This window comes from Phacochoerus africanus, chromosome 15 (assembly GCF_016906955.1).
Source record: "Phacochoerus africanus isolate WHEZ1 chromosome 15, ROS_Pafr_v1, whole genome shotgun sequence".
NCBI lineage: Eukaryota > Metazoa > Chordata > Mammalia > Artiodactyla > Suidae > Phacochoerus > Phacochoerus africanus.
In genome coordinates, this window is record NC_062558.1 from 31,786,726 (window position 1) to 31,813,238 (window position 26,513).

At 42.3% G+C, this 26,513-nt stretch overlaps 1 protein-coding gene across 2 annotated transcripts in view; it reads left to right on the forward strand.

Annotated features, from left to right (window-relative positions):
• The first annotated feature begins 4,518 nt into the window (after positions 1-4,518).
• ATP2A2 (ATPase sarcoplasmic/endoplasmic reticulum Ca2+ transporting 2) overlaps positions 4,519-26,513 on the forward strand; it is a 71,262-nt gene continuing 49,267 nt past the window's right edge. Inside the window, exons 1-5 of one of the 2 annotated variants that reach the window (XM_047761756.1) lie at positions 4,519-5,229; positions 5,931-5,948; positions 6,039-6,121; positions 15,019-15,123; positions 22,622-22,760. In XM_047761756.1, the coding sequence (XP_047617712.1) occupies positions 5,112-5,229; positions 5,931-5,948; positions 6,039-6,121; positions 15,019-15,123; positions 22,622-22,760 (463 nt within the window). In that variant the 5' untranslated portion in view covers positions 4,519-5,111. The remainder of the gene's footprint in view (positions 5,230-5,930; positions 5,949-6,038; positions 6,122-15,018; positions 15,124-22,621; positions 22,761-26,513) is intronic. The other variant, XM_047761757.1, reaches the window with a different exon arrangement.

Sequence of the window (26,513 nt, forward strand, 5' to 3'; positions counted from 1 at the left end):
ACCAGCTAATATCCTCCTTTATTCATTCCTTTGAGGTTCTTTGATCAAATCATCTATCTTTCTGAATCACAATTTCTCTTCTTTTTCCTCTCCCTGTGCTCAATCGATTGAATATAGCTATAATCCTGGAGTTCCCCCCAGCTCAGAGGGTTAAGGATCCTGTGTTGTCACTGTTGTGGCTCCGGTTATAGCTGTGGCACAGGTGTGACCCCTGGCTTGGGAACTCCCACATGCTATGCTGTGGCCAAAAAATTTAAGAAGTTAAGAATTTTTTAAAATTGAAAAATGAATATAGCTACAATCCTTGGTGAGAAATACAGTTAACCCTTAAACAACACAGGTGTTAGGATCACTTACCCTCCATGCAGTTGAAAATCTAAGTTGGCCCACACACATATTTCCTTCATATGTATGGTTCTAAATCTGAGGTTTCAACCAACCGCAGATGAAGTAGTCCTCTGGTATACACTGTAGGAAAAAAAAGTCTGTGTATAAATGGGCAATTCAAACCTGTGTTGTTCAAGAATCAATTGTATTTCCAAAATCCATTCTTTATTTAACCTTGTTAACAAGAAGTATGTATAGTTCATAAAATAAGTTAAACATAAGTTTTTTTCTTTCTTTTTTCTTTTTAGGGCTGCACCTGTGGCATATGGAAGTTCCCAGGCTAGGGGTTGAAGCGGAGCCGTAGCCAACAGCCTACGCCACAGCCAGAGCAACACCAGATCTGAGCTGCATCTGCAACCTACGCCACAGTTCACGGCAACACCAGATCCTTAACCCACTGAGCGAGGCCAGGGATCAAACCCGAGTCCTCATGGATACTAGCCAGATTCATTTCCTCTGCACCACAACAGGACCCCTTGAGCCTAAGTTTATTTCTATGTAAGAGGAACTAGATCTTTCTAACTTTGGTGCTGGGGGGGTGGGGGGGGCAGTGCTGTGTTTGCTAAATTTTGGTGACCTATAAACAACAGGTTTCAGAGACACCAACAGGTTGAGAAACTGCGGGCATAATTGGTGTGTGTTATAGAAGGTGCCAATCCAGGCTGAAAAGTACACTGTTTCAATAGGGATTAGTCAGTCTTCCACTTAAGATGATTTGACCAGAAATTTTTCGACTTTATGGTGGTGCAAAAAGCAATGACACATTCAGTAGAAACAATTATGAATTTTGATCTTTTCCCAGGCTATCAAGATGCAGTACCATCCACTCTTATGAGGCTGGGCAGTGGCAGCAGGCTGCAGTTCCCAATCAGCCTCGCTGATCACAAGGGTAAACATTGAAACACTTAAAACCATTTTATTTTTCACTTTAAATAAATTACATGAGATATTCAGTACTTTGTTATAAAAAAGGTTTGGTATAGATGATTTTTCCCAACTGTAAGCCAGTGTGCACTGAGCACATTTAAGGTAGGCTAGGCTAAGCTATGAAGCTCAGAGGGTTAAATGTATTAAATGTATTTTCAACTTATCAAGATGTAATCCCAGGAATTCCTGCTGTGTGCAGTGAATTGGCTGCATCTTGGGAATCACAGGTTTGATTCCCAGCCCAGCACAGTGGGTTAAGGATCCAGTGTTGTCACACCTGCGGCTTAGATGGAGATTGTGGCTTGGATCTGATCCCTGGCCTGGGAACTCCATATGTGGTGGGGCAGCCGAAAAAGAAAAAAAAAAAAAAGACATAACCCCATCATGAGTTGAAGAAGACCTCCAGTAAATAGAAGACTTACAAAGGACTGTCTGAGAGCGTGATGACAATGTGGTAATGCTACCAGTGTGAACTTACATATTGCTCATCTCTGAGAAGCCTAAAATCCTGCCTCATTCTGGTTTTGTTTTATTCATTCATTCATTCATTCATTTATTCATTTATTGCTTTTAAGGGCCATACCCACAGCATATGGCATATGAAAGTTCCCAGGCTAGGGGTCAAATGGGAGCTGCAGTTGCCAGCCTATACCACAGCTCACAGCAACGGTGGCTCCTTAGCCCACCAAGCAAGGCCAGGGATCGAACCCATGTCCTCATAGATACTAGCTGTATTCATTTCCACTGTGCCACAACGGGAACTCCCTGGTTTGTTTTAAACCTAACCGTCACAGCATTCCTAGGAGGCAAGTAATGCAGAGGCCCTCCTGTTTATTTTACCAATTGGAAATCAATAAACTTGGAGTTCAGCAAAAATTTGCTGAGGCCCTTGCATAACCAGGCCCTTTTAAAGTCCCTTATAAATCAGGGATGGTAAGATTCTTTCATTCACTGAAACAGGAGGTGGAGTTCACACTGTGACGCAGTGGGTTGAGAATCTGATTGCAATAGCTCAGGTCACTGTGGAGGTGTGACTGCAATGGGTTAAAGGGTTTTGTGTTGCTATAGCAGTGGTGTAGGTCGAAGCTTCAGCTAGAATTCAATCCCTGGCCCAGGAACTTCCATATGCCAAGGATGGCCATAAAACAAACAACTGTAGGCATTCAGTAAATGATGAATGTATACCAGGAGCTTTCTGCATCCTGAAGATGGACAAGCTAGACAAGCTTCTGTTCTCATGGAGCTGACATCCTGGTATGGTGAGCCAAGCAGTAAACAGCTAAGCAAAAAATACAACCTCAGAGATCAATGCTTTGAAGAAAACAACAATATGACAGCAAGGTTTGTTGGGGAGGATAACCCTTTAAGTAGTCAGTCAAGACATCTCTGAGGAGGTAACATATAAGCTGAGATCTGAATAAGATGGAACTAGGAGCATGAAGATCTAGGGAAGAGCATTGAGTACAAGAGCCCAGATCAGAAAACTCTCAAGAAGATTATAATCATAGAAGTGCTTACAACCCCAGGCAGAGACGGAGCCATGGAACAGAGGTCCAAAGTGAAATGCTCAAGGTAATTTCTAGGCTGAGTAAGGTAACAATCCTCCTTGCTGGGGTGAGGCATAAGAATTGGTCAGAAGTGGTGAAGCGGTCCGAGCGGGAAAAGAACCACCAGCCCTCCATTACCACACCCCCACTACCCAGTCACATGTCCCTCCTGGAAGAGGCTCTTATTCTGTGACCTAACCAGTTTCCACCTTGCTTCTCTTTAGTGCATTGCCATACACTAGAATTTCTGTTTGGTGTAGGGTTTTGTTGGTCCTTTTCCAAGTATCAAAACTACATGCTAGCCTCCGCTCCTTGGAAATAATTAAATGAAATGAGGTGCCTGATTTTTCTTTCAGTGGGGTAATGCAAAGTGATTTGCATCTGTTAAAGGACTTTATCTTAAGTACTGAGACTGAGCCATCTGGGACAACTATGGTGATTTTTGCTCTGCTTTGGCTCCTGTGTATGGTACACCATGGCCAAACACAAAAGTGGACTAAATGCTTCATTCTGCGACACAGTCCCTTAAGAAAACTGCTCTTTGTGATGCGAATGTGTTCACCTTTTGTTCATGAAATCAAAGCAAAGGTCCCTTTCTATTAAGTAGTCTAACTTATTTATATTGGCAAAATTCCCTTTATTTTGCAGTTAGGTAGGTTTTCTACAGTCCTCAGGAGCAAATTATCTGTGGTTTAAGAACAGATTCTGGATTCAAGTGCCTTTTTCTCCTATCGGGAAAAGTGAAAGTCTAGAAAATAGCCTTCATCTTAAAAACCAAGCGAAGTGTCTTCTTGCACAACTCTCGCTATTTGTTACAGTAGCGTAATCTGTGACTTCTATGCGGACATGTATCAAAGGCTGCGTGGGATATTAAAAATAAAACCCCCTTTTTTCCTCCCCCCCCCCGCCCCCCGCCAGTGTGGGATTCCCTCAGTCAGAGCACAGAACTCGCTGGGGAAGGGCTGGGATCTGCACGCGGCGAAGCTCTCGGCGGAGGTGGGGAGGTCGGGGTGGGTGGGGTGCGGTGTTCCTGAAGCAACAGATGAGGGATTTTGGCCGCGTGGGAAGTTAAATGCGGAATTCCTCCCCTTGGATCCTGAAAGGTGCTCTTGAGAGACAGATTAGGATGCAGAGTGCGGCCCAGGAGGCGGAGGGCGAGGGGGCGAGCCAAGGACACCTAACCTCAGCGCGCTTAGGGGAGCTCTGCGGAGATCGAGTTCCCAATTTCCTCCGTCTCGCCTTCCCATCACCCACCCTAACCCGAGGCCGACCCAGATGGGCAGGCAGTTTCTTCCGGTCAATGAGTGCAGGGAGCCCGCCGTGAGCCCTCCACCCTCCCGGGTTCTACGCCTGTCGATGGTTGAGTGGGGCGAGAATCGAGAACAGCCCCGCCAAAGAAGCGTTCCAACCTCAGGCCTCCGCGGACCAGCGGGCCACAACGCGCCCGGCACAGGAGCTGCGCGCGCCGGCCCGGATCCGGGTTCCTGAGGGCGGTACGCAGGAGGGGGCGGGGCTTGAACGGCCGCGTGGGCGCCAGTCGCGCGGGAGGGAGGGAGCCGGAGGGAGGGGGCGGGGCCGCGCCGCCCGCGCCGCGCTGGGCCCTCTCGGCCAATGAGCGGCGTCCACATGCCGCGGCGGCGGCGAGAGGGGAGGCAGCGGCGGATAAATGCTATTAGAGCAGCCGCCGCGGAGCCGTCCCCGACGCCACCTCCTTCTCCTCCGCCGCAGTTTCCTCCGTTGCTGTCGGGGGTGCGGAGCTGAGTGAACAGGGCGAGCGCGCCGCGCACCACCCCGCAGGCTCGCCTCCCTCGCTCGGTTCGGCTCTCAGGAGTCAGCCGAGCGTCCCCTCCTCCGGCCCGGCCCAGGCGGGGCGGAAAACCTCAGGAGAACGGGGAGGGGGCTCGGGGGCTGCGGCCTGCGCTCCCGGCGGGCGGTTGAGGGTGAAGGAGGCCCTCCCTTCTGACGAGGGGAGGGAGGGTCGGAAGCCCCCCCTCGCCCCCCCCTACGGTCCAGCTGAGCCCGGGGCGGGCGCCGGCGAGGGCCGGGCTGCGAGAGGGGCGGTTGTCTGGGGGAGGGGGCGCGGGGTGATTCAGCGCCCGGCGAGGCGGAAGCGGCCGGAGGAGGAGAAGGAGAGGGACAGGCCAGTCCGCGCCTGGGCGCCCAGGGTGGCACGAGCCCGCGGCCCGAGTGCGAGGCGGAGGCGAGGAGGCCGCGGGGACTGGAGGCGAGGCCGGCCGGGCCCCCGCAGCCATGGAGAACGCGCACACAAAGACGGTGGAGGAGGTGCTGGGCCACTTCGGCGTCAACGAGAGCACGGGGCTGAGCCTGGAGCAGGTCAAGAAGCTCAAGGAGAGATGGGGCTCCAACGGTAGGTGCTTGGTGCACGGGCTGCAGGGGCCCCGCGCCGCTCGGCGCGGGCCCGAGAGCCAGGAAAGATGGCTGACCGGGCTCCACCTCGTGGGTCTCGGCTCCGCGCCCGCCGAGGGCTGCAGACGGCGGGTTGAGCCCGCGCCCCGGCCCCGTGGGAGAGAGGGGTTGCAGGCGGGGGACCGGGGTCGGGTCTGCGCCGCCTCGTGGCTCCAGCCCTTGACCTTCCCCGCACGCAGCTAGCTCGGCGGTTTCTCACCCGCAGCAGCTGGCCCCGGTGGAGAGAGGGATGTGTCTCCTGCAGCTGGGTTGAGCCCTTCGAGACATTTTCTTGTCCCCAGTCGGATTTATGAGGCGTTGTTATAGTTGGGAATGCCTCTGACTGTTCTTGTACTATCCAGAGTTACACATCTGGCAGAGGTGATGACAGAGCTGAAATGACTCCTTGTATCAGGAGCGCTGTTAAGGTTGCAATATAATTTCACATTTTGGAGTAGATCAGTGCAACAAATATTGTACATTTCCTTAGGATACCGTTTTGGTACGGTTTCTATTAAAAGTGATTGAGTTCATATATGTAGTCATGTCTTTAAAAGGCAGTGATACTTTAGTAATTCTTTTTGTAATGTCAGAGTGCTAAAATGCTTTTTTTCCCCCCTCCCGTTCTTGACACGTTGCCTGGTGGATTTCTACATCCTGCAGAGTTACCGGCTGAAGAAGGTAAGTAATCTCAACGTGTTTCTCTCCCGCTGCCCTTCATGTGCTGATGTCAAAGATGACATTTATAACTAACATGATTGTTTCTAACAGGGAAAACCTTGCTGGAACTTGTGATTGAGCAGTTTGAAGACTTACTCGTTAGAATTTTATTGTTGGCAGCATGTATATCTTTTGTAAGTATAAGACATTTTCTTTCCTAAAAGTCAACAATAAACCATAGGTAAAAAAACCAAGAAGCAAATGACTATTGAGTGAGAACATTATATTTGGAAATTTAAGTTGTGTCTTCATGTTTTGTGTGGGGGGTTTGGGGTTTTTTTGTTTGTTGTTTGTTTGTTTCTTTTTAACATCAAGAAGTTCTTTATTGGGAGGTCTTTTCTGTTTGGGGTTCTTACATTGTGTAAGATCATACTAAGATGATGCTGGCTCTTTGTAGTCTGTAAATAGAACTTACAAAAGGAATATTCCAGTTGCTCTCCCTTCCTGGTAATGGCAAGGTGACAGTTGTTTCTGACAGTGACAAGAATGATGACGGCAGTGATGGCACCACTGTTGACCAAATTTGGTCACTGACCTTTAGGGTGGTATATTTATCTAAATTGGACCCCTGTCTTGAATGAGTCCTAGGTTGAGAGAACAAGGTTCAGTACAGTTGGTTCTAGATCCTAAAAGAAAAAAAATCATTGTTTTTTCTTGTTCTGTATGTGCTTACCCGTTTGAGTCCTGTATGGTTGCTTAGAAACTGGTGAAATGCAAAGAACTGCAGCAGAAGAAAGGTGATGAGGGTTGGCAAGGATATTTCTAGGTTATTAACATTTTTTCATGTTGAATACCAATTTTCTATCTCACTTTTTTTCTTGGGCAGTGGACTTCGAAGTTTTCCTAAAAATGGTCATGAATAGGACACATACGTTCCTAATCCTCACAGCATGAGATGCCTTTTGTTCTTAAAGCAGTGTTTCATTCTTGTAAAAACCAAGATAGGAAGTGAAATTTCCTCAGTGCAGTAATTTTTTTCAGGCTTTGCAAAATTGACACCGTTTTAAGATTCCTTTTTTGTATGTTTGTACACATGTAAGCCTCAGGGATCTACCTCAGTCTTTGACAGCCATATATCCAACAGGGCTATTTTGAGAACTAAATATACAAAGCAGTGGGCAGGTGGAGGGAAAAAATTGGCAAGAGGTGAACTTTTTTGGAGTTGCTGTACTCAAATACTGCTGTGAGACTCTATAACATATCATGCCATGTTAGCCAAGTGATGTGTAGCCATTAATAATAATTAATTCCTCATATTTTCATTGGATAAAATTGAGACCATCATAGCAAACCATTTGACATCCTGAATTAATGACTCTGTGCCTTTTAAATGTGTTTTTATGTTTAAGCTGGCTAAATAATTCTCAAATAGTCTCAAGTTTGGTTTTAATATTGGGGTACAGTAAGGTCATCCAGGACCTCTTACAAGTTAATCACGTGCTGTATACAAGCCAGAGATAAAATAAATTTTTATGGAGTTATTCTGTGTGTGTAATTTAAGGCAGTGTTACAACATCAGTGGCATTATTTCCAGCAGACAAGCTATTGACTCTTTGGGTTGTATAGAAGCTCTTGAGTCAAGGCCAGTTTGAGTGATTTTATATTAATATTTTGAGATAATTACGTGATTTTTTTTTTAATTTTAAAGTAAGGAGCTTACAGTTTCTAGGCATTTTCAAGTGGGTTTTTAAATAAATGCTTTAATTTTGTTTTAAGGTAGGATGTTGGCTTTTTTAGCTTTATAGAGCTATATTTTGGAGTTGAAATTTGAGTTACCGTTTTGGTCACTATGCGGAGTTAACTGCTTAGGAAATGAAATATGTTACATTTTTATTTTGTGGGTTGCTAAATAGAAAAGTTTTAACTTTTATTGTTTAGGAAGTACACTTAATTTGCTTTGATTTATTTGATCAGGAAATTGTAGATATAAAACTTGTTTTTTTGATTTTCTTCATGTGGGGTTGGCACTATGGCTACATTGGACTTGACCTTTTCATTCCTCATTTCTTTATCTTTTAACAGAGCGCCAAGTCTTTTTTTATGGTAGTCAGTTTATTCCTATTCACTTAATAGGAAAAACGTGATAAAATAGGCATGTCCTTTTGGAGAATCAAATAGGCAGTTTTTATAATCTGTACACGAGGCACAAGAGGTTCTGCTCAAGTTAAGAAATACTAGGCTTTAGTGATTTATTTCAAATTCAAACAAGGTAGTAAACTGTTAACCATAGTTAATATTTTGCTGTGGCAGAAAGTAGGAAACAGCTTTAATGTTTTACACCTGTGACCCGTTGGGATGACGTTTAATTAACTTGTAATATTCACCGAAATAGGGTTGGGTTTTTTGTTCTTTTAAGGTCACTTGGATTGGAAGAAGTGAGCTAGGTATTGCCATAGTTATTAAGTAATAGTAGAAATTCCTTAATTTGGTTTTCAGGACCTTCCTATCCTTTCACTTTGTCTTTCCTTGTTGGTCACCTTTGCCCTTCGTATAACACATCATGTGGTTGCTTAATTGTAATGCCTGTTCTTTTTTTTCTCTCTTCACTGCTTTGTTGGGTATTGAGCACCTCAGGTGCATGGCATGCATGCCCACTGGGAATACAGCATCAGTCAAAACAGACAACGTCTCTTAACCTGGAGCTGATATTCTAGTGGAGACAAAAAAGTAAAATGTATAATAATCTGTTGGATTGGAGATAGTGCTCTGAGAAAAGTTAAGTAGAGAAGGAGGGTGGTGGTGGAATAGGGACAAATGGTGAAGGAGTACAGTTGTCAAATGGGACAGCCAGGAAAGGCATCTGAGGTGACATTTACTTGAAGAAAGTGAGCTCAAGGACCATATTTGTCTTATTTGTCTGAATCATGATCCTCTGTGGCAATGCAACTTGTGCGAGTTTCGCTACCCTCCACCCCCATTTCCCTACCTCAGCTATTCAGATTAACCCTAAAATACTAATAAAACTTTCCTAGACCAAGACACTTCTGAACTTTCGCTTACATTTGAATAATTTGTCTTTTCTTTCCTACTGTACTCTTTGAATGGATTCTTAATTCCTTTTAGAGCCTAGGTTAGTGCTTTTGATATAACAAACATCTGGATGAGTTTGCGTCTGTGGCATTTTCGAAATACTGACATTCGTTTACTTTGGTTTTCTCAGATATTTTTGAGTATTTAATAATGTAGTGATTTTAAATTTTTCCTGTGTTTACTTTTAATTTATTTTAAAGGATAAAATGGGCAGTTAACTGGTTTATATAGAGCCTTTCTTTAAAATGTAATTTGGGGAGTTCCCATAGTGGCTCAGCAGAAACGAATCTGACTAGTAACCATGGAGGATGCGGGTTCAATCCCTGGACTTGCTCAGCGGGTAAAACGATCCGGCGTTGCTGTGAGCTCTGGTGTAGGTCACAGACGTGGCTTGGATCCTGCATTGCTGTGGTGTAGGCCAGCAGCTGTAGTGCCAGTTCAGCCCCCTAGCCCAGGAACTTCCATATGCCTTGGGTGCAGCCCTACAGAGCAAAAATATAATAATAAAATATAGTTTCGATGGTGAATGTGTATGGGGTTTTTTGGTTTGTTTTAAATTAAATTATATTCTCAAATCTGAAACATAAGCTTAGACATATGCTTTGTTTCTGGATCAGAAGAGAACGTATAGTCTAATTCATACTTTTCTTTTTTTAATAGCTGAAAGAATTTTTGTTTCTCAACCCAGAAAATTGCCATAACACTTACTGGTGGTATTTTTCTTGTGAAGTGTAATTTCTGCTTCCTCTTTTGAAAAAAATTTTTGATGTAAATTTTTTGTGTGTGTGTTTGAGTGCAAAGGCATTGCAAATTTTCTAAGGATACAAGGGGGGGATGCAAACCTTATGCATGTTTTAAGACCCTCGATCTTAAGAATGTGCTTATGACCTCTCATATTCTTCTTATGGTCTTAAGAGCTCAGGACATTATCCTGACATGGAGATAACTGAGTCACGGTACCATGACTCTCTCCTAGTTTACACCAGAATAGGCCTTTTTACCTTGGATAAATTTTCCTTAATTCATTAAACTCAACTCCCTAGCATTTTTTGGCTGTACTGTCAGACGTTATCCTGATGTACAGAGATCAGTGTTAGGATAGGGTATCCTCTAATTATCATCTCTATCTGAAATAACCTAGCAAGTGGTTACTTTGAATAGGATTGACAAATTTGAAGTTTTGAACTTGCTGGATAATGTAAGCCCCAGAAGTACTGTTACTTTCTGTATTAACTGTAAAGCAAAGAAAGAAAGAAACAATGTTTATGCCTAAAATTATACTGTAGTAGCCTTTCCTTCTACTTCTTTTTGAAATTGTTGATGAAGTTGGTTACCTTTTTGCTCTCTTAATGCTTAAATTCGCATACTCCAGGTAGGGACTTAAACCTTAGACATTGTATGAGATTTTGTTTCATGCATTCATGCTTCAATTCAGTAAATGTATAGTGAGCATTAGTTAGGTACCAGATACTCTTCTAGGCCCCTGGGGATAGATTAGTAAACAAAAGGAAATACAAACGGATAATCCTTTATATTCAGCCTGCCCTCAAAATTTTTTTAGAAACGTTCTTCCCTTCTTGTGTATTTTTTATAACTTCTAGTAAACCATAATTATGAACTGACTATAAATAAATGTTAATAAGACATAAAAAAAAAAGGAGTTCCCCTCGTGGCGCAGTGGTTAACGAATATGACTAGGAACCATGAGGCGGTGGGTTCGATCCTTGGCCTTGCTCAGTGGGTTAACGATCCGGCGTTGTCGTGAGCTGTGGTGTAGGTTGCAGACGCGGCTTGGATCTGGCGTTGCTTTGGCTGTGGTATAGGCCAGCAGCTACAGCTCCGATTTAGACCCCTAGCCTGGGAACCTCCATTATGCTGTGGGAGCAGTCCTAGAAAAAGGCAAAAAAAAAAAAACATGTCACTCATCCAGTTTCCCTCATTTCTATTTACCCTTTCCCCATCTCATGGAGTCCTTTGAGGGGGGGTGCACCCACAGCATATGGAAGTTCCCAGGTTAGGGGTCAGATCAGTGCTGTAACTGCTGGCCACAGCCACAGCAACACCAGATATAAGCCATATCTTCCACCTACACCACCACAACGCAGCTCATGGCAACAGCACCAGAACCTTAACCCACTGAGCGAGGCCAGGGATTGAACCTTCATCCTCATGGTTACTAGTCTGGTTCATTACCATTGAGCCACAGCGGGAACTCGTGGAGTCTTTTGTTTATCAGCATCATCTTCCCATTTACCCAAGAGAGGTTTTCTTTTCAGTAGAACAAAACCATGAAGGATTGTACAATGTGGTTTGAACATAATTCACTGGATTGGTTCTTAGCAGTAAGTGAAGTACAGTTGATCTTCAATTTGAGTTGTAGCATTTAATTCTTCAGGTTATTTGTGAGGTTTTGGGTTTTTTGTTTGTTTTTTATGGATGCACACACAGCACATGGACGTTCTCAGGCCAGAGATTGAATCCAAGCCACAGCTACAGCAGCGCTGGATCCTTTAACCCCCTGTGCCTTGCTGGGGATCAAACCTGAACCTCCACAGGGACCCGACCCACTGCAGTTGGATTCTTAACCAACTGCATCACAGCGGGAACTTGCATTTGTGGGTTTAAATATAGATAATTTTTGGAGTTCCCTAATGATCTCATGGTTAAGGATTTGGCCTTGTCACTGCTGTGGCTGGAGTTCTGTCCCAGGTCTGAGAACTTTTGTATGCTATGGGTGTGGCAAAAAAAAAAAAAAAAGTTTGTTTTTATTTGTTTGTTTGCTTTTTAGGGCTGCACCTGTGGTATGTGGAAGTTCCCAGGCTAGGGGTTGAATTGGAGCTGCAGCTGCCAGCCTGCACCACAGCCACAGCAACATTGGATCTGAACTTTGCCCCCTACACCACAGCTTACAGCAATGTTGGATCCTTAACCCACTGAGTGAGACGGGGAAGTGAACCCTCATCCTCATGGATACTAGTTGGGCTCATAATCCGATGATCCACAATGGGAATTCCAAGAAAAGGATTCTTCTTTTTTTTTTTTTTTTTTTTCCCTGTCTTTTGTCTTTTGAGGGCCGAACCTGCAGCATATGGAGGTTCCCAGGCTAGGGGTCTAATCAGAGCTGTAGCTGCCCACCTACACCACAGCCATGCTAGATCCGAGCCATGTCTGCAACCTACGCCGAAGCTCATGGAGGTGCTGGATCCTTAACCCACTGAGCGAGGCCAGGGATCGAACCCTCAACCTCATGGTTCCTAGTCAGATTTATTTCCATTGCACCATGATGGAAACTTCAGAAAGGATTTTTTTTTTTTTTTTTTTTGGTCTTTCCTGGGGCCGCACTCGCAGCATACGTAGGTTCCCAGGCTAGGGGTTTAATCACAGGTGTAGCTGCCGACCTACACCACAGCCACAGCAACACCTAATCCTAGCCGCATCTTCGACCTACACCTCACAGCAACGCCGGATCCTTAACCCAATGAGCAAGGCCAGGGATCAAACCCACAACCTCATGGTTCCTAGTTGGATTCATTAACCCCTGTGCCACGACGGGAACTCCAGAAAAGGATGTTTTTTAAAGTAGTTAGAAAATTACTAGTTGTCAGTGTTTAATAGGTTCAGTTCTGTCCTTCCAGGCTGAGAGATTTGTCCTCTAGTATCTCATCAAGCAGTAATTATACATTCAGTAATTCTACAGAACCTTCAAATAACTATGCATTCCTGTGTTTCTTATACATACACATTTTAAAATTCATATACTGGAGGAGTTATCCATTGTGACGAAGTGAGTTAAGAATCTGGTGTTGTGTGGTATAGGTCCCAGCTTTTGCTGAGATTTGATCCCTGTCCCTGAGAATTTGCTGCAAATGCAGCTAAAATAACAATAATAATAATAATGCAGTGGAAGAAAAGTCTACTACATTGTGCAGGTGAGGGTTATTGCATTATTGATGAATACCACTTGTGCAGATGAACCACACATTTCATGAAAAGTAGAGGTTTGCTTTGCTAATCCTGTCATGCTTGCCTTAGTCTTTTCCTTTGCTCTAGCTGGTAGGGGATATTGCTTTAAGTTTGTTCCTCAGGCTCAGCTGCCAAGAGGGAAATTCATACCCACTTTAACAAGGTGTGAAGCTTATCTTACAGTTGCTAATGCCTCACTGACCTTTTGAAAAGGTCTTAGTTATTCTTCAAGTTGAGCAATTTTTCTCCCCCAAGAGCTAATTAAGTTTCTTATTTCTGATATGCTCTCCTTGGCAAATATTTGGAAGGCTAGTGTCAAAGCAGCTGTGATCTTGCATCTATCAGTATTTATAACTTCCTAGAGAAGTTTTTATTCTGGCATTAGGCCTAGCCTTAACACCAGGAATGCCCTGTTGAAAGCTTTGAGCAACATTTATATTCATTCTGGTTTTCTGCCTGCCCTGGTTCATTAGCTGTTAGCAGTGATTGGCATCTATCAGGACCTAGTTCTTGTGTTTCCTGGTTTTTCTCCTGCTTAAATTGATCTGTCTTGTGTTGGTGGTATAGTCGTGAGCATACCTGCCTTCCAAGTTGATATTTCTTGTTAATTTATCATCATTATTCTCTTTTACTTCCAAAATTCAGGTTGGGCCTTAATCATTTTTCTGGTTTGCTGTTTGTGTAAAAGCTCACTTTATAGTATTCTACTAAGTATAAAAGTAGTCAGATGGCTCCATTATTATTATAAATCATATCTGACAATATTAAAGAGTATCAAAAATGGTGCTTCCATTGTTTACTGAATAAATCTTTTAAAGAAAATATTTTATTGTGAAATATGCAAACATCCTAAGCAATGTTAAAAGGCAGAGGCACACACATCTTACCTCTCAGGTTGAATCATTAGATATGTTTAATGTCTTTTCTGGATTGGCAGTTTCCCACAAAAATTGGTTGTTGAAATTTTAACCATTTATATGCCTCTTTTAACATGTTTTTTATTATTTTCAGATACACCGTGTTAAATTCTTTCTCACAATCTTAGGCTTGCTCAGTTATGAAGTACAGTGTGACTCTCAACTTGTAGCTTTTTTATTTATTTATTTATTTATTTTTGGTCTTTTTGCTATTTCTTGGGCCGCTCCCACGGCATATGGAGGTTCCCAGGCTAGGGGTCGAATCGGAGCTGTAGCAACCGGCCTACGCCAGAGCCACAGCAACGCGGGATTGGAGCCGCGTCTGCAACCTACACCACAGCTCACGGCAACGCGGGATCGTTAACCCACTGAGCAAGGGCAGGGACCAAACCCGAAACCTCATGGTTCCTAGTCAGATTCGTTAACCACTGCGCCACGATGGGAACTCCTCAACTTGTAGCTTTTAAATCTGAAAGTTACAGTTGTGTGAGTTAGAAGTTAATTCTTTGTTCATTTTTCTTGGGACAGTGTGCTGGGCCCAGTTGTAACATTTTGGGGCTTTTATATCCTGAACTGTTGTATTGATACACTAGATGTCATAACCTTCAAGACAGATTCCTGATCACAGAACAACCTTGCAGTAACACCACTGAAAATAAGTGGGACATTAACAGTTTATATACTCTAATTTTGAGTCAATGATCAAATTGTTTTTGCTATGAATTTATGCCATGTGAGCATTTATTTGATATGAATGTTAATCAAATTAACAAAATTTGATTGCTTTTTACTTTAACAAAATCAGGAGTGTTTTCTTTATACACATATAAAATGAATGGGGTTTAGTTCCCCAAAAGTACTTGTTTAGGACTTTAAAACAATTATTACATTTAAAAAAAAATGGCTCTTAAGGATATTATTAAGAAGTTTATAGTTTTGAGTCTTAAGAAATATTAGGAAAAAGATATGTGTTGTTTATGTCATTACATTTTGCTACCATTTGTTTCTAAGGATGGTAAGAAAAGAGATTTTTTTATCTTGTAATTGTTTCATGCCAGCCACTTTTGTTGTAAAAGCCTAAGAATATACCACAATTCTAATGTGTGCCATTTCTCTTACAGGTTTTGGCTTGGTTTGAAGAAGGCGAAGAAACAATTACAGCCTTTGTAGAACCCTTTGTAATTTTACTTATATTAGTAGCCAATGCAATTGTGGGTGTATGGCAGGTAAGAAAAGTTCCTTCAATGCTAAGTTTTGATAATATGTAAGTATTTAAACTATGTTAGCCTTTCTGTTATCTGTTTTTCCTGCTATGTTGACTAAAAATATCTGTGGAACTAGGTGTGGTTTTTTTGCCTATTAATTTATTTAGTGGCAGTTTTATCCCTCTCATCATGCATACATACTTTGCTGTTAAAATTGCTTATCCTTCATGGCAGCATGAAGTGGATGAAAGAAGGTACTTGGGGAAAATCAGAAAATTTGAGAATCAGTAGCTCCCATTGTGGCACAGTGGAAACGAATCCCACTAGGAAACATGAGTTTATGAGTTCGATCCCTGGCCTCGCTCAAAGGGTTAAGAATTTGGTGTTGCTGTGGTGTAGGCCGGCGGCTGTAGCTCTGATTAGACCCCTAGCCTGGGAACTTCTTCCATATGCCACAGGTGTGGCCCCAAAAAGACCAAAAAAAAAGAGAAAAGAAAATTTGAGAAGCATCATTTCTCTTTATGTTTCCTATGGAAGAACTTCACAAAGTCAGTATTGTTTTTATTGTCTATGAATTGTGTGTGTGTGTGTGTGTGTGTGTGTGTGGATTTAGTTAAAAAATTAAGTCTTAAATTGTTTTACCTTCAAAGAGTACTCTTGGTTGTTTTCCCTAAATTGCCCAGTGCCCAGGCCTTTATTACTCACAGAATGGAAGCAAATTTTACTGCAGAAATACAACAGGATCATACCCCTGCCTCACATTCACATGATTGGTCTTCTGCAGATAGCTAGTTTGAGAATTTAGCTTTGCTAGGATTGTTCTATTGATTTGTTTGATGTTTGTTTTTGATATATTTTAACAGATTCAGTAATATGTCACATTCATTTTAAGTATTCATCTTTTAGGGTTTGATGGATATGTTCGCTTCTTCTGGGACTAAAATCTAGTGCATCTGTCAGTCTTAGGGAAAACATCAACATACTTAGTCCTATTGGAATTGGAAACTTCTGATGTTATTAGTGAATGCGAAGGCCTTTATGTGGTGGGCTCATTTATGAGGATACTTACTTAGAAGAAAACTTTAATTGAACTGTATTCCTTACTTTGATTTTTTTAATTGCTTTTATTTAAGTAGAAATGATCCTTTTCTGAATAATTTAGGCAAAAGAAACAATACACAGCATTAGATTGTCCTTCTCAGTGTACTATGCAGTTTTTAATTAGTTTATGTTAGTTACATGGTGCATGTTTTGTATACATTCCTATTTCATGTTTACAGTGATTTTCTTTTCTTTTTTTTAATTTTTTTGTTCTCTTTATTTATTTATTTATTGTCTTTTTGCCTTTTCTAGGGCCATTCCCGTGGCATATGGAGATTCCCAGGCTAGGGGGTCTAATTGGAGCCATAGCCACCGGCCTACACCAGAGCCGCAGCAACGCGGGATCCAAGCCGAGTCTGCAACCTACACCACAGCTCACCGCAACGCCAGATCCTTAACCCACTGAACAAGGCCAGGGATCGAACCCACAACCTCAAGGTTCCTAGTCAAATTTGCTAACCACTGAGCCACGACGGGAACTCCTACAGTGATTTTCTAAAGCAGATGATATTACCATTTGACAGATGTGACATTGAGGTTCAGAGTGATTAATGTATCAAAGGACGTACAGGGAGTACATACATACACAGAGTATCTGGGATTTGCATCCAGGGCAGGCTGATCTGAATTCAGAAGTGAAATTTTAAAGCAGTTTTCACAAGACTTTTATGTTTGTCTTACCTTGAAGAAAAGAATAACATTCTTATATCTTAATCCTGTTTACATAATATACAGAATGATATGATCAATACCAGAGGGTTCTTGCTTTCTGGAGGTAAGGAAACTTAAAAGTGTAAAGTGAGGAGTTCCCATTGTGGCGCAGTGGTTAACAGGTCCGACTGGGAACCATGAGGTTTCGGGTTCGATCCCTGGCCTTGCTCAGTGGGTTGTGGTGTGGGTTGCAGACACGGCTCGAATCTGGCGTTGCTGTGGCTCTGGTGTAGGCTAGTGGCTGAGGCTCAGATTGGACCCCTAGCCTGGGAACCTCCATGTGCCACGGGGGCGGCTCAAGAAAAGGCAAAAAGACACATACAAAAAAGTGTAAAGTGATATTGGCGGCAGGGGGAAGGCTGACAAGCGATTGGGAGAACTATGGAGAAATGGTAGTTTTGTGGGTGGAGGCTGGGGAGAATATTCCAGAGAGGGGGTGGCATGAGCAGAAAGGTACAAAGTGTGTTTGAGGAGTGACATTTTAGACCTATTTGGGTTTGAGTGAAGGAGGTAGGAGTTACAGCTTTTAGAACAAAGGAAACCTTAGGTCTTCTAAGTAAGATGTACTTGTTTGTACTAAGATACTTGTTTTTCCCCAAGCAGACTTTTTTGATGTAATCTATTTGAATCTATGATTATTTATCCCTTTTTACCCCTATACTGTAAATATTCCTTTTGATAGTTGGGGGGGGGGGGCGCTTATTTTTGTTTCTCTCCTCTCTCGGCTGCACTCATGGCATATGGAAGTTCCTGGGCCACGAATTGAATCTGAGCTGCATCCTTGACTTATACCACAGCCTCGGCAATGCCAGATCCTTAACCCACTGCGCTGGGTTGGGGAACTTGAGGGGTGGGGTGGAGAGGGGCTTTTTAAAACTGATTTTAGTTGGCATCTTTGTCCTTGAGGTCTGAGATAATTTATCTTAATTTTATGCTTTTAATTTAAATGTACATTTGCCAATTTTTAGTAGAAGCAAAATGCAGTGCTCCAGGACATCTTTTTTTTTTTTTTTTGAAGTGTAGTTGATTTACAGTGTCGTGTTAATTTCTGCTGTATAGAAAAGTGATTCAGTTATACATATATATACTAATTCATATTCTTTTCCATTATGGTTTATGGCAGGCTGTTGAATATTGTTCTCTGTGCTATACAATAGGACCTTATTTGTATCCAGCCTATGTTTAATAGTTTACATCTGTTAATCCCAAACTCTCAATCCATCTCTCTCCCACCCCTCCCTCTTGGCAACCTCAAGTCTGTTCTCTGTGTCTAGGAGTCTGTTTCTGTTTTGTGGATAAATTCATTTGTACCATATTCTAAATCCCACATATAAGTGGTATCACATGGTATTTGTCTTTCTCTTTCTGACTTTATCTAGTATGATAATCTCTAGGTCCATCCATGTTGCTGCAAATGGCATTATTTTGTTCTTTATGGCTGAGTGGTAGTCCACTGTATATATGTACTACATCTTTATCTGTTCATCTGTTATTGGACACTTAGGTTGCTTCCGTGTCTTGGCCATTATAAATAGTGCTGCTATGAACATAGGGGTACATGTATATTTTTCTTTTCAACAGTGATAAAATACATTTTTATTTACTTTGTGGAGTCAGGGAATTTTTGGGAAAAAAATTATTGCTAAAGTAGGTATCAGGCAGACAGGTGCTATAGGGGTCAGTTACCTTGGAGTTTATTTAAGAGAAAAGAGTCTTAATGTTTTCATGCCGTACATACTTGGTTCTTTAACAGTCGAGATGAATAGCAGAATTAAGGAATGCTGTACTTGTAATCCATACAAAATATCAACATTTTTGTTGTTGTTTTGGCTGAGCCCCTGGCATGCAGAAGTTCCCAGGCCAGGGATAACCTGCACCACATCAGTGACAATGCCAAGTGCTGAACTGCTGAGCCATCAGGGAACTCCAAAACACCAACAGTTTGGTGTTTTGAAAAGTCTTTAATTAGAACAGTTTTCGAAATACCCTAGACCAGTACACAGAGGCATTCCTTAAGTGGAGATAAGAATGCATTTTAGAAAAGAAAGGGAAAGGAGTTCCTGTCGTGGCTCAGTGGTTAACGAATCCGACTAGGAACCTTGAGGTTGCCGGTTCGATCCCTGGCCTTGCTCAGTGGGTTAAGGATCTGGCCTTGCCGTGAGCTGTGGTGTAGTTGCAGACACAGCTCGGATCCCATGTTGCTGTGGCTGTGGGGTAGGCCGGTGGCTACAGTTCCAATTCGACCCCTAGCCTGGGAACCTCCATATGCCGCGGGAGCGGCCCTAGAAATGGCAAAAAGACAATAAATAAATAAAGGGGAAAAAAATCACACTGCAACCGCTCAATTTCTTCAAAACCATTGAGCAAGAAAAGCAACGTTGAACCACATACAGATGTTACATAACTTCTATACAGTACCTTGACTTAAGTCAAAGAACAAAAGACTCTCCTTCTCTATTTTTGGTAAACTTAGATGACATTCCCCCCCCCCCCCAGTGGACTTTTTTTTCTTTTTTTTTGTCTTTTGTCCTTTTTAGGGCTGCACCAGCGGCATATGGAGGTTCCCAGGCTATGGGTCCAGTCGGAGCTGTTGCTGACAGCCTATGCCAGAGCCACAGCAACACCAGATCCGAGCCAAGTCTGTGACCTACACCACAGCTCACAGCAACGCCTGATCCCTAACTCACTGAGAGAAGCCAGGGATCGAACCTGCAACCTCATGGTTCCTCGTCGGATTCATTTCCGCTGCGCCACAATGGGAACTCCTTTTTTTTGTTGTGGTTTTTTGTTTTGTTTTTTGGGTTTGGGTTTGGTTTTGTTTTTGGAGTTGACTTTTAAAGAAGGCAAGTTTGGCACTTTTATACTCATGTCACCATTGTTAATATTTCTTGGAGTCTCAGCTGATCCAGCACAGGCTAGAGCGCCTGCTAAGCCAGTCTTAGATTTCTCCTGTTTAAAACACTTATCTGTGATATTTCCGTAAATACTTGAATTAGATCTAAAATGCCAAGTTCACTTTCTGAAGAATCCACACAAAAGACAAAATATAATATTGCATATTATGTATAAATCAGCTTGTTGTCGGATCCTCTATTAATAGTCTTCCTTCTAGGAAATTACACCATATTCATCTCTCATTCCAAATGGAATGTCTCCCTGATGATTTCCTGTGTATCTTCACCGTAGGGCTGCTAGAACTTGGAGAGCCATGGCCTCCATCGTTGTTAAAGATGAGGATCACCTTGATTGCGGCTGAGCTAGGCCCACCGTGTGGGAGCTGAGGGCCTGGGCCGGGGCAGGCACACAAGCTTTCCTGCTTTCTCCCTAGTGATCCCTCCCCGTACTGCCCACCCCCTTCAGCACACTGCATTTATTTTTTTTTTTTCCGAATTACAGTTTTGTCCAGATATATGCCCAGGAGTGGGATTGCTGGATCATATGGTAGCTCTAATTTTAGTTTTTTGAGGTTCTCCATGAGGGCTGCACCAATCTACATTCTCACCAAGAGTGTAGGAGGGTTCCCTTTTCTCCACACCCTCTCCAGCATTTGTTATTTGTAGACCTTTTTTCCTTTTTTTTTTTTTTTTTTTTTTGGCTCTGCAGCGTATGGATTTTCTGGGCCAGGAGTCAGATCCAAGCCACAGTTGCCATCTATGCCGCAGCTGCAGAAACACTGGATCCTTAACCTGCTGTGCCAGGCTGGGGATCAGTCCCGCATGCTTGTGCTCCAGAGACACCACTGATCCCATTGCCCCGTAACAGGAATGCCTGTACACGTTTTAATGATGACCATTCTGACTGGTGTAAGGTGGTACCTAATTGTAGTCTGGATTTGCATTTCTCTAATAATTAGTGATATTGAGCATCTTTTCATGTGCCTGTTGGCCGTCTGTAATAGGACATCTTCCTAACCTTGATCAGGCTAGTTAAACTAAATTGAAAGAAGGAGAAAAAGAACAGTCACAAGTCATAGATTTAGGGGGAAGAAATTCTTAGAAGAAAGTAGTATCAAATTTGACTGAGTAGCAGCAATACTCAGAATTTATTTTTTGTACAATATCAGTAACATTTGAATTTAATCTGAAGGACATTTTTAGCAGTGACATTAATAGAGTTAGGTATGCTGGTATTCCTGTTATTACAAGGCAATGCAGATATACTCATCCCCTTTTTTTTAGGGCTGCACCAGCAGCATATGGAAGTTCCCAGGCTAGGAGTCAAATTGGAGCTACAGTTGCCAGCCTATGCCACAGCAACACCAGATCCGAGCCAAGTCTGCGACTTACACCACAGCTCACAGCAACGCCGGATCGTTAACCCATTGAGCAAGGCCAGGGATCCAACCCGCAACCTCATGGTTCCTAGTCGGATTCATTAACCACTAAGCCACGTCGGGAACTCCCCGATATACTCATTTTTGAAGCAGATCTGATGTGGAATTAAAATTATCTTTGTCGTGAATTTGTCATTTTTAAGGTTTCCTATTCTTTTTCTGGGATGCATACATAAAAAAGTGACACACATGCCATTAGCTTTCAGTTTTGTGTCATCTAAATGCTCTTCTAAGCAAGTTTAGGGACTTTTCACAACAGATAATACTATTTACAACAAGGGGAGAAATGAGATCACATAACATTAAGCAGAAATTTCATCCAAGATTAAATTAAATTTTTTCCCTTATATTGAAGGAAAAAAATATGAGAGAAATAATTATTTTCCTTGTTCATTAAGTAACCTCATCTGGGCATGTGCTTTGTAGACTTGCTTCTGACTCCTAATTGCTTATTTTTTAAAAGGAGAGAAGATGGGAGGGAGTACTACTGTGGAACAGCATGTTAGGGATCGGGCGTTGCTGTAGCTATAGCTCAGATTTGATGCCTCGCTCAGGAATTTCTATATGTGGCAGCTGCAGCCAAAAAAAAGAGAGGAAATAAATTGAACACAAGCTTTTCCTTTTTTTCCCCTCCCCTCTAGAGGAACTTTCCCTCAGCTTTTTTTTCCCCCTCTAATATGACTCATTTCGATTCTACATCTTATTTTGAAATTAGGAAAGAAATTCTGTGTGACTAAGTCTTGACACATTCATATATGTTATTATGGCAAAATGATATGTGACTGGCAGTGCTTCCAGCTATTCCAGTCTTTTCCACTGGAGAGAGATTTAGAATTTTTTGAGACGTAACTTGATTTTCTTAATTCGTCACTCAAAGCATTTGCTATTTGCATGTTACGTATAGCTTGTCACTTACAACCCTCGAGGGTAGGTACTGTTAGTGTCCTGGTTCTGTGTATAAACCTGTGTGTTGGGTAAGTTATTCATAGTCACATAGCTGTTGAGTGGAAAAGCCTGGGGGGAGACAGGATTGATTTAATGCTGTGAATGTATTTGGCTAAAGGTGAGGGCCATGTTGTATAGTGTGCTTAGGGACAGCAGGTTCTGTAACTACTTCTCTACACTGATTTTATCTCCTTACCCTTCTTAGGGTGCTTATTTTTTTCATTTTTAATACAGAATCATAAAGGTCTCTTGTTTATTGCCTTAAGATGTGAATCATTTACTACAAATGTCATTAATAAGAATCTCTTGTATCTTTTTTTTCCCTTAAAGTTTAGGTTAAGACTCTAAAAATTTGATTCCTAGGGCTGGAAATACTTGGCAGTGGCAGGCTGTGTTTACTACTTTTATCTTTTGTTTTTTTCTTTACAGGAAAGGAATGCAGAAAATGCCATCGAAGCCCTTAAGGAGTATGAGCCTGAAATGGGCAAAGTGTATCGACAGGACAGGAAGAGTGTACAACGAATTAAAGCTAAAGACATAGTTCCTGGTGATATTGTAGAAATTGCTGGTGAGTTGAGTTTGTCATTTTTGTTTTATTTTAGGTTGTATATCTGAATGTAGTCCTTTTCTCGAGGCTCATAATTGTTTTAAAAGTTAAGCTCTTATGAATCAATTGTATTAACAGATTAGTGCCATCCAAACTAATCAGGTTTTCTGTAAAATTATTTTTAAATATTTTGGCACCTCTCTTCATGTGGTTATGGTGTTTTTTTCTTTTTTTTAAACAAGGTGTTTTGAATTATTGTACTTACTGCTTTTACTATAGTAGTTGTAGAATATTAGTGCTAGTGAAATAATGAACTTAATCTGACAGTTGTAGTGAGCAGTTTGTTAGAATACTAATTAGTGGCTACTTCGTTTTTCCTGTTTTGACTCTTGGCACAAGTACTAAGTCTAACTTGCAACTGTGAAAGTAAGTTGATGGTTAAGGGTAATTTCATGACTAAAAGCTCTACTTAAAAATACTTATATGGCCTAGGGTTTCTGTTTGGGCTTTACAAGTTAGGGAATCCACTGCAAGGCCAGAGCTCTACACAAACCTCGCAGAAGTCCATACCCTCCCTGCCAGTGTTTTCAGGCAGTCTAGAATGCCCCTGGAGCCAGTCAGAAAAGTCTAATCTTGTTGCTGGAGAATCATTACTTTGGGTTATTCAAATCATGGTTTTTCACACCCTCCTGAACTCAGAATACTTGTTTTCTTGTGAATTGTCTCATAGTAACACTTACCCTGACTTGTGGGGAAGGTGTGCTTTGTCTTTATTGTCTTACTCATTTTAATGAAGAGAACTCAGAGAGCTGCATCTCTTGACCTGTGCTGTGCAGTTTTGGCCTCCGAAAGTAAATTACCGTGTGATAGGTATTCTTTTATTCTTAATTTTTGTCATTGTTCTTCCAGAAGAGTAGTGTTGCCTGTATACCAACATACTGACTACTTAGGACTACAAAGTTTGTGCAAGTGACCTAAGAGCTTGCTTAGTAGTGTGAACAAAAGTAACAGAGACCAAAAGTAATAATAATAATAATGGGGGGGGGAGAATAATGAGGGAAAGATTGTGAATTTATGAATAGTGTGGGGGGGTCTTTTTAGGGCTGCACCCGCGGCATGTGGAGGTTCCCAGGCTAGGGGTCCAATTGGAGCTGTAGTTGCCAGCCTACACCACAGAAACAGCAACACCACATCCGAGCCACTTCTGCAACCTACACCACAGTTCAGGGCAATGCCAGATCCTTAAGCCACTGAGCGAGGGCTCAGGGATTGAGCCCAAGTCCTCAGGGATGCTAGTCAGATTCATTTCCACTGAGCCATGACAGGAACTCCTTGAATGGTGGTTTTTAAGCAGGGTGCACATCAAAATCACCTGGGGGCACTTTTGAGAAGTTTTTTACCAGATTTCAAACCAAAATATTAACTCTGAATCTCCTTTAGCCATGGAATTATGGCCATGTATAATCTGAAAAGTGAACCTCAGATTTAGGTGTTAAACAACATGTTTTGGTAACTAAATGGATATGGGGGTGGGTAAGTAGGGTGTAGAATCAAAGATACTGACAGGATTTCTAGTTTAGCTGACTGGGTGGTGATGGATAGTTTGTCTTTGCACAAGTATTATGTGGTACATGCGGTTGCAGATCACCTAAATATTGCACAAGATTCTGTTTGTATGCTTCCATTTCTCCAGCTTGGAGTGGTAATATACATTCAGCCTCTCAAAGATGTTATAAGAATTGGTATGCTAGTTGGGCTATTTCAGTGTATTATATCTGTTTGAAAACTTAGAGAAATTACCCCCAAAGCATTTATCCTTGGTTTGCATCAGTAGATGGCAGTGGTTTACAGCATCAGAGGAAGAAATGTAAGCTTGACCCTCAAGGAATCCTCTTCCTCTTCCCTTTTGAAGAAGTGAAGCAAGACCAGCTTTTCTTCAGTGGAAGTGGTTTTGGTTTCTCTTTTCCTCTGGATTCTGTTTCTCTCTGGCCTTTCCCATCTCAGTAAATTTCTTTCCTTTTTTTTTTTTTAGGGTTTTGTTTTGTGTTGTTCTTAGTTTTTTAAAAAAAAAAAATTTTCTTTTTAGGGCCACACCCTCAGCATATGGAGGTTCCCAAGCTGGGAACTGTAGCTGCCAGCCTCCACCACAGCTCACAGCAATGTTGGATCCTTAACCCACTGAGCAAGGCCAGGGATCGAACCTTCGTCCTCTTGGATACTAGTCACATTCGTTTCTACTGAGCCATGAGGGGAACTCCCCATCTCAGTAAATTTCTAACCCACCTAGTTAACAAGAGAATGCACACTTCTAACAGTGGCAAAGCTTTGGTTATAATCTGGACCTACCTGACTACTCTGGCCCAGTGTGAAATTCCGTTCCCTATATGTAGTGTTTTATATGTTTCATTTAAGAGTTGAGGAAAGACAGATAATGATTGATTCATAGCGTGTGTGACATAGAAGTAGTATCCCTTTCTTATTTTATTTGTGGATGTTACGGTAAAATATACGTAACATAAAGCTTACCATTTTAACCTTGTAGAAACTTTGTGTGTGAAAGTCCCTAGGCCCTGCACCACAAGGGAACTCCCACTTTAACCATGTTTAAGGTATAGTTCTGTGGCATTAAGTGCATTCACACCATTGTGCTGCTGTGTCTAGAACTTTTTCATCTTCCCAAACTGAAACTCTGTTTCCACTGAACAGTAATTTTCCTTTACCTCCTACCTCTAGGTCCTGGCAACCACTGCCTTTCTTTTAATATTCAAAAAAACACATTAAAAGATGAGTTTAGGAGTTTCTACTGTGATTCAGTGAGTTAATGATCTGGCTTATCTCTGGCATTGCCGGTTGGATCCCTGGCCCAGGGCAGTGGGTTAAGGATCCAGCGTTACTACAGCTGTGGTGAAGGTCACAGATGTGACTCGGATTTGATCCCTGGCTAAGGAACCTCCAAGTGTGAGTGAAAAGGAAAAAAAAAAAGAGAAGTTTAAATCCCTCACCTTAGATGAATATACTTAATACTCATAGTAAGTATTCTAAGCAGTACAAATAATATAAACCCATTCCACTGTCACCTATTTCTTTTCTTTCTTTCTTTTTTTTTTCCTTCCTTTTTTAGGGCCACACCCACGGCACATGGAAGTTCCCAGGCTAGGGGTCGAATTGGGGCTACAGCTGCCAGCCTACACCACAGCCACAGGAATGCCAGATCCAAGCTATGTCTGTGACCTACACCATAGCTCATGGCAGCACCAGATCCCCTACCCACTGAGTGAGGCCAGGGATTGAACCCTCATCCTCATGGATGCTAGTCAGATTGTTTCCGCTTCACCACAACGGGAACTCCCCACTTTCACCTATTTCTTTTTTTTTTCTTTTTTTTTTTTTTTTTGTCTGTTGTTGTTGTTGTTGTTGTTGCTGTTGCTATTTCTTGGGCCGCTCCCACGGCATATGGAGGTTCCCAGGCTAGGGGTCGAATCGGAGCTGTAGCCACCAGCCTACGCCAGAGCCACAGCAATGCAGGATCCGAGCCGCGTCTGCAACCTACATCACAGCTCACGGCAACGCTGGATCGTTAACCCACTGAGCAAGGCCAGGGACCAAACCTGCAACCTCATGGTTCCTAGTCGGATTCGTTAACCACTGCGCCACGATGGGAACTCCCCACTTTCACCTATTTCTGAATCCTTTGTGAGGTGTCTGACAGGTCCTGACAATTAACACTTTTTTTCTCCGTTGCTTTCCCCACTGTATACTAGTTGCTAACATCAT